Below are 13,880 nucleotides of genomic sequence, written 5' to 3'. Positions count from 1 at the left end.
CGACTGATCGCTGAACTCGGTTTCCAAAATGGGGAGGGGAGATCATTTTTGCCTCTTAATTCCCTGAAATGCTGGTTCAGGTATATGCCATTTAGGGCAGTTATCCTGTCAGGGTGGTTTTTCACTTGTCTTTTTGAAGTATTTGAAACAAAATCATGACTCGATACTTTCTTGAGCACATGCTTAATCTGCATTGTCTAGCTGCTCTTTAGAAGGTGATATAGCCCACCCTGATGTGTGCTTGTTTGTTCGATGTGCAGAAAGGAAGAAAAAGATATTTATTCCCTTTTCCCTTCAGTGCAGTCGCAGCTGGGGTTAGAATTGTGTGGAAACTCCAGTAGGAGATGCTGGGGTAAAAGTAAATTGTGATATTTGTTTCTCATCTTGTCCAGTTGTACCAAAAAAAGTACTGTACTTTATATAGGTATCTATTACCATAAATTAAGTATTTGTGCTTTTATTTATTGTTAGGATTGTCATGATGAAGTAAATGGAAGAAGTTTCACTCTTTCTTTTTTTAAAGTATGAGAAATTCTGGAGGTGTTATCGTTCTCATATTTGTTCCATAGAAACCCACAGCCTTCTTTCATGTTCCCTTGTAAACATTCTTGTCATTACAGGGCAACCATGACATGGCCAGAGAGCTGTATCAAAGCCTGCTGACTGAAGTGGCTTCAGAACACTTCTACTTCTGGCTGAACAGCTTGAAGGAGTTCTCCCATGCAGAACAGTGTCTGACAGGTTTGCAGGAGGACAACTACAGCTCAGCCCTTTCTTGCATTGCTGAAGCTTTAAAATCCTATCACAAAGGAATAGCGTCGCTGACGGTTAGCATAGATCTTCTACTTTAGTGATGATGTTTCTGTATACTGCTGCAGCTCTGTTTGGTTTCTGCTCTTAAACCTCTGAAGAGTTTTTAAAGATGTTTGACACCTGCCAGACTCTATTTGAGAGGACTGCAGGGATGAGCCAGTTGTAACACTGCACCTTCAAGAAAGGAGATTCTGTAGCTCAGCAAAGTGTGATGAGCTAGATTTCTCTTTGTCTTTTCTTCCCCTGCCTCATTTCCTGCCTTGATCGAATCATATGATAGGTGACAGGTCTCTTTTAAAGTTACAATACTTAAAATCTTTCACCCCTTGTTTTGGCTGAATAAATGCTATTGTAATAGTCAAGCCTGGGAATTTGTCTGAATTAGCTGCTATCTTCTTGAGATATGGAGAAAATATTTAATTGTCTTCCTCCCTCTTGAGTTCTTGTTGCCTTGTAATTGCCTTGTAAACATGATCCTGTAGAATCCTGGCAACAAGGTGACACCAATTTAGTAAGAGAAGGGAGGACAATTTGATCTCATCAGATCAGCAGAATTCAGATGCTACCTGCTTATATGCAAGTAGAAGTGGTGAAAAGACCAAGAAGCTATGTGTGATGTCTGAAGTTAAAAAAAAAAAAACCCAAACATAAATGAAAACAGACCTTCAGTTCTTACTGTGAAGTTGCTCCTTAACAAGAGACAGTCCAGCTTCACTCTCTCATATTTTAGTTTCCCTGAAGAACTATTTACATAGTTTTCTGTATGATGTTTGGATGAAGCTGCTTCTTTTTAGTTACTGGAACTGTCAGTGTCATGACAATTCAGATATTGGTGTTTAACAAAGTTCAGATATTACTGTTACTAATAAACTGTTCCTGAGTAAGCAGGAAGGGTATAAATTTTACACCTTTGTCTTCTGAGAGAAAGCTTCCGTAGTTCATGAAGTATTTGTCTTTAACTTGTTGGCTGAGTGAATAAGGCTTTTAATTCAATATTTTGAGATTTCTCTAACATCTAGAAGACATTAAGGGGGGGACCTCATCTAATTAGATGTTAATATTTAATACAAGCAGGAAAATACTTGCTTAAGCAGGTCATTCTGTGATTCAGTTATTTAATTAACCTTTCCCTAGAGTCTGTGTTTTTGCTGTTGAAGGATTCCTGTCCTAATCTCCTCTGCTGACTTTACTTCCTGTCTGTTGCACATAAGTATTGCACCCAGAAAAGCACTTCCTTGCGGGTTGGGGTCCAGAGGAGTAGATAGTTTTTGGAAGGCTAGGGAAGAAATAGGGTTTTATTGCTGGCTTTTGCAGACGTGTTGCATCGCTCCTGGACAAATGCCTAACCATGCTGGAGTGTATCAGCTGTAAAAGGAGCCACTCGCTGCTTGCATCTACAGAACTCCACATCTCCAAGGGGAGCAAAATGGCATAAAGTGCACACGATAGTCTTAATGCTGAAGACTTCCCTCTGACTTCAGCTTTGCTGTTGTTGCAGGGCAGAGCATGACTCAGCGCAGTCACTACCACAGAGCATTAGTGTGTATGATGAATCCCGTGTAGCTGTCCACTTTGTAACTGCAAGACACTGCGCCAGTAGTCTGTTGTAGATGTTCAGTCAGCCCAGTTTAGCAATGATGAAATATTCAGACAGTGTCTGATCTTGTCAGAAAATGTCTTGCATTGCTGTATGCAAAATGTTCCATTACTTTATGGGTGAGAGGTGTTTGGGGGAGTGCAGGGACTTGTCATGGAGCATACAGGCCACAGTCCCCATCTGTCTCAGTGTGTTTGCTGGTGTATTAGCAAAGGTTTTGAATGGAACCTGCTCTTTCTGGCACAGAACACGCATGTCATTGGAAGCACTTTTTCACTGCTGGTAATTTAGCAAAGATACAGAGCTTGAACACAGCACTAATGTAACCATTGATTAAGTACTACTAACTCCAAATATGTTGATAACAAGTGATGGTGTTTGAAGAACTTGGCTGAGGCAAAGAACTCTGTCACTGTCAAAAAATAATTGTAACTTATGTATTGCCCTGGCTCTATGGGTAGCAGATAAGGTAAATTGCAGTATTAATGAGACAAGCTTGTATTTCCATTTACAAGAACTGAGTCCAATTTGTGCTACTAAAAACGTCTGGGTTTTCTGATAAAGTACTGTTACTTTACTTTCTGTAAAAGCATGTAGTCTCTGTAGAGCAATTACAGTACAGTGAGATCTCTTCCACAAAGGGTTTTCTGGAACAACCCTTGCAATAAACTGAACAATTTCCATTCAAAAGGGATTTTTTTTTTTATGCCCTTGGAGAAGTAAAAGCAAAGTGGTAGATAAGAAGAGGGGCTGAATTGCTCAAGTGATTAAATAGTCTTATTTCTTTGGTTGAAATCTAGCTCAGTAGTTTAAAGTGGTTGCAGTTGGCTCATGTTTCCTCACTTTAGTCAAATTGGGGCCTGTTCTTAGATGATGTTTTGTGAGCAACTAGTTTGCTGCTTTCCTGTTGGCAATTAAATGGTTCTCAGTAAGGTTTTGGGATGGGTTATAACTTCCTGCGCCTATAAGTGACTTTCTCTTGAGGAATAAGAAGCCCTGGAGAAGACATGCATGAGTTTAATATACATCTATTCTCTGAGTAAGAGAAGGTCCCAGTGCTTTGTTTTGCAGATGGCTGGTTGTTTTTTTTCCCCTCTAAAGAAAAAAGTGTACTCTTCTAAAAATCCAACAGTATAAGAAAAAGAAGCAGTGGATTTTTGGCTTAACTAGTATAAAATCTTGAGTTCTGTGATTTACCCCCTCCTGGGTGCCCTAAGCTGTCACAGATGCTTCTGCAAGTTAGATAAGCTCTTAGGGAGCAAATTTTCAGAAGCATATTTTCTAAATAATAGCAGCATGTCAGCTCTCCTGGAGTTCTGCTATTTAGTGTTGTTAGTTGTCACTGAACTGTGTCTCTGCCTTCATCAGATGCAAGGCTCAGTGGGTTTGTAATCTTCCTGTCCATTTCACCGTTGCCCACAAATCAGTGGTTATCACACCTTCCTCTTGCTGGTGGTAACTTGAGCCAATTCTTTCTCTTGCCTGATTTGGAGAATGGCTTTTTTAGTCCTTCGTGTATGCTTGCCTTCCAATTCAGTGTGTTCTCTTATGGTAAGGACTGTCTGGACTGCTGTCATTTGAAGCCTGATGGCTTGGCCTTGGAAAAAGAGGAAATAGCTATCCTGATAGCATTGTAACAGCTGAAGTCACGTTTGTTATAAGGGTGGTATGCTTGTAATATGGCTTAGTATTTACCTACTTACGGTGTTTATATTCAGGATGATTAAAATTGAGCAAATCTGTTAAATATAGCTTTTAAAAAAGGAGCTTTTTACAATTGCACTGAAGGGTTTGGCTGTCTGATAAGACAGTTTGGTAACATTGCAAAGTTACTTTATCATGTTTGCTTTTGACCTAGATTTCCAACATTCGTATTACTGTTTCAGGCTGCTAGTACGCCACTTAATCCTCTGAGCTTTCAGTGTGGATTTGTGAAACTCAGGATTGACCTTCTGCAAGCTTTTTCTCAACTTATTTGTACCTGCAACAGCCTGAAAACAAGTCCACCACCAGCTATTGCCACAACGATTGCTATGACGTCAGGAAATGATCTCCAGAGGTGTGGGCGCATCTCTAACCAGGCATGTGTTCTTGTTCCACTCTCGTGCAGTTATGTGTGAGTCTGGTATGAATTTTGCTTCCCAGCAAACATATCTGATGAAAGAAATTGACAGTGGTAGAGAAGAGTTCTGTGAAATAGTGGGCCTTGGTTTTCATCTGTAGTTATAAAGATGTCTGTCTGTAGCAGGCCATGTTTTGAAATTGAGCATGTACGTATGTTTTCTCATATGTTCACATGCACAGCTTCCAAGGATATGTGTGTAGTAAGCCACTTGGTACGCTCAAACTCACAGTAAGACCTTTCACACTGTTTTGAAACACTCCAGATACTGGGGTTACATTAAGGAAGAACATGTACTTTAGGTTCATACTGTAAATCTTTGGTGAGTGTTGGCAACTGACTTAATAGCGTACAGAGCATCAAGACAGGCAGCTTCCAAAACGCACGTAGTCTGCAAGAAGGAATCAGTGGGTAGTCTCTGAGATAGAGAGCAGTGTGGGATGAGGGAGGTGGTGGTTGGGGCTCTTTATTTTGCCTCATTTTTAACCCAAGGAGAGTATGTTGATGCTGTGTTACAGCGAAAATCTGTTTACTGTGGGGGTAGCTGTTTGACTTTGGTGATGTTTATCTGTGTGAAGAAGCAAGGACTTCATGTATATTGCCAGAGTATGTTGCCTTATTCCTTCAGTGTTGCATATTAGCGCAGTGGTTTTCTGGATGTGTGGGGTTTTGTTTTGTGTTGCTTTGGCTTTGTTTTTTTTGACTAGTTAACATTGTCTCTGTAGATGAAACACTCAATGGAGGAATTCCGAAACCTGGCTACACGTTATGGAGATCTGTATCAGTCATCTTTTGATGCAGACTCAGCAACTCTGAGGAATGTAGAACTGTATCCTTTTAAAATGTTAGTATTTGTCCACTTTCCTTCTCATGTGGACAGCATGAAGCTTAGCAATACTCTTGTCTATGAAAACTGGCACAAAGTCATCTTGAAGCAGTTAGTAACATAAAAATTAGGTACTAATCACTTAGAATCTATTTGGAAATAAACATTCCCATGCTATTATATGGAATTACTTTATGAACCAGTTATGACACAAAAATGGCAACAGCGTAAAACGTTGGATGTTGTGGTTTAATTCCGGCCAGCAAAATACCATGAAGCTGCTCTCACATGTCCCTCTTCCTCCTCCAGCAGAAGGGGAGAACTGGGGGAAAAAAGACAAGGAAGCTCGTAAAATTGAGATAAGAGCTATTTACTAACTGAATATAAATGAATTTATATATATGAATATATATGAATACTACTAATAGTAAGTAACTGAAATAATTAGAAAATAAAGCATATGATACAGTTGCTCACCACCTGCCAACTGATGCACAGCTGGGTCCTAAGTAGAGAGAGTCAGAGCTAGAGAGACTGAGACACACAGCCTGAGAGTGATCGCAGCAGAGTCTGAGCAAGCCCTGTGAGCAACAGCATGACCAAGAAAGCCAGCCGACCTACCAACTCACCAACAGATGAGCCAGCACAGGAGTCAGCAAAGCAGCTAACAAGTTAAGGAGCTAACAGAGGAGTTAAGGAGCCAGCAAAAGAGTAAAAAGAGTGTAATGGCCCCCGAGCCCACTCCCCACTTCTGTACTGAGCATGAGGTGCTATGGAATGAAATACTCCTTTGGTCGGTTTGGGTCAGCTGCCTGAACTGTGTGTCCCCCACACTGCCTGTAGTCAGACAGAGTTGGGAACACAGCTGCAGTATCAGAAGCTGAGAGAGACCTTGAATTTGGTGCAAGCACTCCCCAGCACCAACTAAAAAGACACCTTATCAGTACTGTTCTCAGGGTAATTCCAGAAACCTAGCTTCATTCCAGCCACTGTGAAGAAAGTTAACCCTTTCCTGACTAAAACCAGCACAGATGTTCATAATTGTTGCTCTTTTTACTAGAGGAGTAATGACTGTGGGATTACTTCATGAAAACTAGAGAAATAAGGAAAAGTTCCAGTAAAATACTACATTTCTTGTTTCAGGTGCCAGCTTTGTAAGTCTTAAATCCTTAGTATGATTATCAGACAACAGCAGAGTTGCCTGTTGATTTCACATGCGATAGAAGCTCTGATTTTGGATCCAGAATCTGCAAGGTAGGTTTGATAGTTAACTTCCTACTCCTTCGCTATTTGTGTCTAAATCCTTGGGGATTTAAGCCTAGGAATTCAAAGAATGTTCAGAAAGTTTCTCAGTAAACCCTTACAATTCTACTCTGGGCAGGCTTGAGGACATGTTGCTGCTGTATTATACCTGGCAGGCTAGGGTCTGTGTTTCAGGTTCTGCATATTATACAGATTTTGCTCTTGAGAGCACTATACTGGACTTGTCTTTGATATAGAGTTGTATTAGAATCAAACCCAACTTTGAATCTCTTCTTTAGCCACTTATTTTAACTTTTGTCATTCTGTGTTAGCTCCCGTACCTACTGTCCGTGCTTGTAGCGCACATCAGCTTCCTTCAGTCTTGCAAATATATACATTAAATTAGTTTAAACTTTTAACATAAATCCATCACCTCTGGCTCCTTAACAGTGAACTTATACCCACTAGAAAATCATGTTGAAGTACTGATGAATTGAATCACACTAAAACTCCCAGGTTGAAAATAGATGGAAGATAATGTGGATAAACATAACTTTAAATGTGTGATTTTTGTAACTGGAAATAACAGCGAACATACTAAGTGTCTGTCCTACTCATTATGAATCAAGCATTGCTTATAACTTGTACTAATCATACTTTTAAAAGTATGAAGCTGTAGACTTCAAAACATTAGGTGTCTAGGAGATGGAATTGTATTAAAAGCATGAGATTATGAACTTCCAGATTTAGTCTTAACTCTGACTGGTATTCTTGCTTTCCCTTGAGTTGGGAGACTTCTAAAAACATGAATGCTGCAGGCTTAAATAAAAGCCATGGGAATTAAATACTGCAGGCTTAAATAAAAGCTAGAGGGATTAAGTTTGCTGAGTCTGTTAGACCTGTAACTGCTTCAAGTGAGAGAGGGTGGTGACGAAGTGGTGGATAAGATGTAGTTCCGAACAGGTTTAAATGCAAAAGGCAAGTCTTATGTGGAAAAGAAACAAAGTAAACAGACAGTTATTTCTCAATGGATTTCAGTTTGTAAAAGACCATGGTCGTCTTGGGTCTGCTTGAGAGTGGGCCCCCTAGATTAACTCGAGGAAAGGATGTTAGACATGAAAAGTTTTATTTTCTAGTTTCCAGGAATATAGCTCAAGTGGAACAGCACATGTTGAGAGTGAATATGAAAGAAGAATGATGTCAGTATTTAGTTATGTACTGGAAGAAGTGGAATCCCTCAACAGGAAGTATGCTCCTGTGTCTTACTTGGCAAGTAACAGTTTAAAATGTATATTCTTTAGACAAAGGTTCCAAAACCTCCTCATCTCCATATATCTTTGGTCAAGAAACTGAAGAGCACAGAGTTAATTAACATGACCTCATACTGGCACAAACGGTCTCTACAGAGACTCACTACTTCAAAAATACTTCAAAAAAAGGTTTTGCTAAGACATCTGTCACTTTACCGGTCTGGTTAAAAAATATATTGAAAATTCTGATATTAAGAATAAAGCAGATGCTGATAAGTTATACAAGTCTGTGGCCACTCACGCATTCTCTCTGTTCCTGTTGCTGTGAAGGAATACGTCCCCTGCCACGCACGCTGCTGGGAGGTCCAGCACTAGCCTAGCTTCGGTCACTGAGCTGTTGGCAGTTACACTGTGTTTTGTGAGTGTAGCGTTTCCCTTATCAATGCAGGTCATCAGAGAACAGTGTAAAGCGTGCTGCATGCAAACGGTGAGCTGATAACTTGCTCCTTTACGCGGCTAGTATGGCTTTGTCCGTTACCGTTAGTGAACGTGATAAAGCTGAAGTGCATGTTGATGGGAGCGAGGTAGTTCATTTGTCATGGCTGCCATCTATTTGTCTTGTTTCCAAATCCAACAGTCCATGCCAATTCCATGCAAAATAGAAACATGAGTTGTGCAAAACATAGCAGAGTTAAAGCCTGTAAACTTACTTGTCACTGACTCCATACCAGTGCGGCTCGGTGGCTTCAGTAGCACTGCCTTTACCGTCCTTCTGGCTCAGATGAGCATGGTGCAGCAGGGGAAGGTAGAGTAAACAGGTGTCTTAAAACTTAATTAAACCAGGTTAAGTTGTGGGAGATGGCAGTCATCTTGGCTTGGAGGGGAGTTGTTTATTTGGGTGTTGGCATGTGAGGGTTTTGTGTATGACTTTCAAACAGATCCTGCTCTGTTGATTCTAACACTGACTGAAATGATTTGGATTTTTCTTTTTCTTGGCCTCCTTGTTCTTCCCAGAGCAGAATACCTGCTTCATAAAAAGCAGAACGTAACCAGAAAGGCTGAATGTAGCCACTGTCATCATAGTGGCTGTTGTCCTGTGACTGTATCAAGATATTTCTAGACGTCTAGTAGAAAGTACTGCAGTTTCAGTACCTCAAGTACATGTCTTTTTTCCTATGCTGTGAATGATAGGTTTTTCTCAATTGTTTTGGCTCTTTCTTACAGCATACAGCTTGTCTGTGCGATGCTGTCATTGCACTGTTGAAGGTACCCCTTTCATTTCAAAGGTACTTTTTTCAAAAGCTGCAGTCTACAAGTATTAAGGTAAGTACTACTCAAGTGAGGCCTAAAATTTCTATTTACAGAGTCTTTACTTCATGAGAATAACCTTGCTGAAGGCACAAAGCTTCAGTGTGTTTTGTGAAGATACTTAACTGCAAGTAGCATCTGGATGTATCCGTTAGGAATAACATGAATAATACGTACATATGATGCCTTAGGAACCACTAGGCAGCGACTTAAGCAAGTAGATTCAGCTCTTTGATTGCAGAGCCTTAAAGATGAAATCCAAGTGAAAATCTTGTTGGTTCTGAGTCTGCAAATCTAAGTAATGTTCCAGTCCTGGGAAGGCAACTTTTATAAACTTGTGTTCTTCCTTTTCCTAATACCTTGGAAGAAAATTGTAGTATCTATTAGCGGACAGAATAGGAAAGGCTGTGTGTGACCTTGAGTAAAAAAAAATGACTGCTGAAGTGTGCTACTTTTTTGGGGAAAAGTGAAAGCCCTAAAATTTTTAATATTTACTGTATTTTACTCTTTGTTCAGCTCTAATATATTTTATCTGTGGCTATTTTGTAGAAGACTGTTTCTGCTTCTTGTGAATAAGTGCAATTAATGAAGCTGGTATAAAGCCCACATCTAGTATTGCTGATGATGCTTATTAATTATTATAGTAATGAGTGTTCAATATAAGTTCTGTGTTCCCATTTGCTGGTTTCCCTACCAAATCCCTCTGTGGAAATATTTCTATAAGGTGTTCAGTCTCATCCTGGAATTGTGTTGGCTTTTCTGGAGGCTAAAAAATTACATCTTTGTCTGTTTCTTGTTTCAGCTTGCTCTATCTCCATCTCCAAGGAACCCAGCAGAGCCTATTGCAGTACAGAACAATCAGCAATTGGCCCTGAAGGTGGAAGGAGTGGTTCAGCATGGATCTAAACCAGGCCTTTTCCGTAAAATCCAGTCGGTCTGTCTAAATGTCTCTTCAGTGCTGCAGAGCAAATCTGGACAAGACTATAAGGTATGAATAGAATAGAGCCAGGAGGAATCTTAAGCTTCCCTGCTGTGCTTTCCTGCTCTTCGGTTTGGCTTGGGCTAGCAGAATTTCCAGGTGGAAAAGAATGGGTGATTATATAATCCTCTCGCTCATTACAGCTGGCATTCAAGCACCGGTGGGAGCCAGGCATAGTGGATGAAAGGGATCTGGTGTTTTTAAGTCTGCTGTATGCTGATACCTTTTCAGTAACAGCTTTTCCTCCAAACAAAAGATGTTTTGTGATGCTCAGACATTCATTAGGAATCTGCTTGAGATCAGGAAAATTCAGCCTAGATATATATCATATGAAACTCCAAAGGGGAAAAGGGCAGGAGTATATTAGTCTCTAGACTTTATTAATTCTCATTTTAAGGTTATTTTGTTTATGGAAATTGGGAGGACAGGCTGTCCAATTGAATTTGCACCTGAGGTGCAATCTGAAGACTTGAATTTAATACGTATGTCTGAAGTTCAGGTTCTGCTGATGTGTGAAAGGCCTGTTTGGGGTATTTTTTTGTGTGTTTTTGCTGTTTGGGCTGTTTTGAGGGGGGAAAAGAGAAGTCTGTTGCTTCTAAAAGAACAGTGTTAGGAAGTGTGTAATGTTTCTGACTTGTGTTACTCTGACAAACTAGAACCTCAGGGAGAAAGACTTGTTAGCTATGTTGCTTCTGCTAATACATATAAAAAACCTCATTTGTCAATAAAAAATCACGCTCATACATGCACATGCATTGTTTTAGGAAAATTCAAGACAGATTCATCTTTTTTTCTTTCCTTCAAATGGAGAGCAGAAAGCTTATTTAACAGGTTTTGTATAAAATGGCATTTTAACCTTCCATGTGTTCTCAGATTCCTATTGACAACATGACCAATGAAATGGAGCAGAGGGTGGAACCACACAACGACTACTTCAGCACTCAGTTTCTGTTAAACTTTGTGATACTTGGCACCCACAACATTACAGTAGAGTCCTCTGTAATAGATTCAAATGGTATTGTCTGGAAAACTGGGCCTAAAACAACTATTTTTGTTAAATCTCTTGAGGATCCATACTCCCAGCAGGTTCGTCTTCAGCAACAGCAAGGACAGCCGCCATCACAGCAGCAACAGCAAAGAACCGCATACTCACGGTTTTAATTCCCACAAGCGACACTGTCCTGGTCAGTGGCATTACAGCTTTTCTTGGACACTTTTTTTTTTTTGAAAGACCTACAATTTTAACCTTCTCCTAGAAAGTCTCAGATGCTAATTTGTTGCCTTTTAAATTAGCTGGGGTAAATTTGAACTTGATTCAGCAGAGGCAACTCTTCTCACATGTGGAGTTGTGCTTTTAATAGATCCTCTACCTTACAGATTCTACCTACAGGTCACTTCTGTTTAACGGGTCTGTTGCAGCAGGCTTCACAAACTCTGATAGCAGGGGACACTAAGCTCCTTGACTAGTATTTTATGTATTTGCTTTTCTTGAAGCACGTAACTTGCAACGTTGGGCTCACAGGACATCAGTAAACACTTTGCCTTGTTGATACAGTGTAATAAGAACTCCATATCTTTTAACGTGAAGGAATTGGCAGGAATATCCAGAGGTTTTTTACATTTTAATACCAACTTCCAGTATTTGGCTGGTGTATGTGTACTGTTACAGTTCATCAGCACTGTTTAATGCAGGCATCTGCAAGAGAAGTTGTGGCTCACTTCTCATACCCAGTCACTGTAGAGGGAGGAGACTGCTTAAGGGGTTGCTGTCTGGGGAGTCTTACAAGGCAGAATTTTGCAGGTGGGAACAATTGGTTTCTCAGATGATATAGAAAAAATAACTGTTGTTTTTAAATCTTCATGTATCTGTATTTTGGAAGGCTTTTGGGTTTTTTTGAGTTTTTGTTTGCTCTTCTAAGAGGGATGTTAACTTGCAAGTTGTCATTTGTTTTGACTGCTTTGTTTTTTAAAAAGGAATTCTATATACTAAAGCTTTGTGGTCTTGTGTGCTTTTTGACCAATTGATTAATCTTAATTGTTACTTTTACAGGATAACTTGAAAGAGAATTTTGCCAATATTAGAAATTGATTCAGAGTAGTTTTGCAAATACGCTGCTTCATACTTAAGTCTTCATTCTTCCCTTGAGACATAAAAGGCTGAATTCTGCCTGTGTCTGGACTCTCAGGCAACAGATCACGTAACATGTTATTCACCTGGTCCTCATAATAATCTCTGCTTATCACTTGCAGGGAAATAGGACCCACTTGAATGGGGAGGGGAAGGATTGCACATATTACAGACTTCAGTTGGTAAATGGATTAATCCCCCTCACTGGAGCAGAAGTTTTCATTGTTATTTTCCCAGTTAATTCTTAAGATGCTGTTATTTCTTCAAGTTGAGTTCACTGTAGAAGCTTACTGGAGCTTGCAGATCCTGCTTGTTTCATATGCAGAGAATATGATAATGAATTGTTACAAGCTGGGTTTCCCTGGCATAGCTGGATGAGGAATCGTTTCTGCTGGGTTTTCCTGTAATAGTTGCTTAAGAAATGAACTTTCTTCCTCTTGACTTGAGACTAACTGGAAAAAAAGAAGTGATCATGGTCGATTTCATAGTATCTTGGTCAGGATATAATTGTAAGCAGAAAACATACTTAGGTAATGCCAGATGGAAATAGAAGACTCAAAATAGGTGAAAAACTTACCAACATCCTTCTTAAATCTGATTTTTATTTTGTGCAGGAGACAAACTACCACTGGCCTTCAAGCTGGCTGAGGAAAGCGGTGGTTTCCGTCCCCACTTCTGTGGTTATATACTTAGTTTTGTGTGTGTATACATACATATACAGCTGTGTATGCATGTGTGCATACATGTAGTTATAGCTACGTAGGGTTACACAGTCCAGAAAGAGATGATTCAACTAGTGTTGTGCATGCAGTCTGTCAGATTGAAGATCTGAACTGTTTGTGGTTGGCTGGGTTTTTTATTAAAGTCATAAATCAGTGTCTTGACCGCAAAACCCTCTTTATTGTAATGCAAAACAAACCAAGAAACTAAGAGGTCAAAAAACCTTTTTTTTTTTTTTTTTATCCTGCATAATGAACGTGTGTTTCTTGCTCTGATATTGACCAGTATGTTGCTGGAAACCTGTCATGGCGACATTCCAGAACAACTCAGAACTGAAATTACCACGCTGGGGAGCAGACTTTTCTCCTAAGTCATATGATGTTCACAGTGCATAGCTAAACTTAAGCCTAGTAGAAAAAAACTTAACCAGGGAAAGCCCTGATCTGGCCTGAGGCTTAATTGTCTGTGAGCCAGTAAGGTTAGCCCTGCTGCAGCTGAAAAAAACCTGTTCCTTCTCCAAACAAGTTTGCTTGCCTGAACGAAGAGGCCTCTGGAACCTCTGGAACTTGGATCAGTTTTGGAGCCAGGCAAATAGTAACTGCAGTCTGAAAATGTGGTGCTAGGTAGGGGAGATTGTGGGGTGAGGGTAAATGGCTTCTGGGAAACGACAAGTAGTAGTTATTGGAAATGAGCTTATATGGGAGAGTGGCTTGCTGTGCAAATACCTTGAATTTCTTACGGGTCCTGAAGGTTTTATCATGCTGGCTCATTTGCAGGTTAGTTGTATATGCATATGCTGATCCGGAAAGACCCTGGACCCATTAGTAAGTTTTCCTTTTATGTAAGCATAGTGGTTTAGGTTGTGGAGTTGGTAGTGAGGTTATTCTTTGGGTGT

The 13,880-nt window shown here is 40.0% G+C and overlaps 1 protein-coding gene across 1 annotated transcript; it reads left to right on the top strand.

Annotated features, from left to right (window-relative positions):
• Window positions 1-620: 620 nt before the first annotated feature.
• On the top strand, window positions 621-11,298 carry LOC104506782 (integrator complex subunit 7-like; the record flags this gene model as incomplete). The annotated part of the gene is made up of 8 exons (XM_010147847.1): window positions 621-827; window positions 4,297-4,491; window positions 5,258-5,361; window positions 6,544-6,612; window positions 7,737-7,869; window positions 9,075-9,173; window positions 9,961-10,146; window positions 11,011-11,298. Coding segments are annotated over 8 exons (1,281 nt in total), but the record flags the coding sequence as incomplete, so codon positions are not given.
• Window positions 11,299-13,880: the final 2,582 nt, after the last annotated feature.

This window comes from Eurypyga helias, unplaced genomic scaffold, assembly GCF_000690775.1.
Source record: "Eurypyga helias isolate BGI_N326 unplaced genomic scaffold, ASM69077v1 scaffold34282, whole genome shotgun sequence".
Classification (NCBI taxonomy): domain Eukaryota; kingdom Metazoa; phylum Chordata; class Aves; order Eurypygiformes; family Eurypygidae; genus Eurypyga; species Eurypyga helias.
The sequence above is the reverse complement of the archived record's forward strand: the minus strand, read 5'-3'. Positions and strand labels throughout refer to the sequence as shown.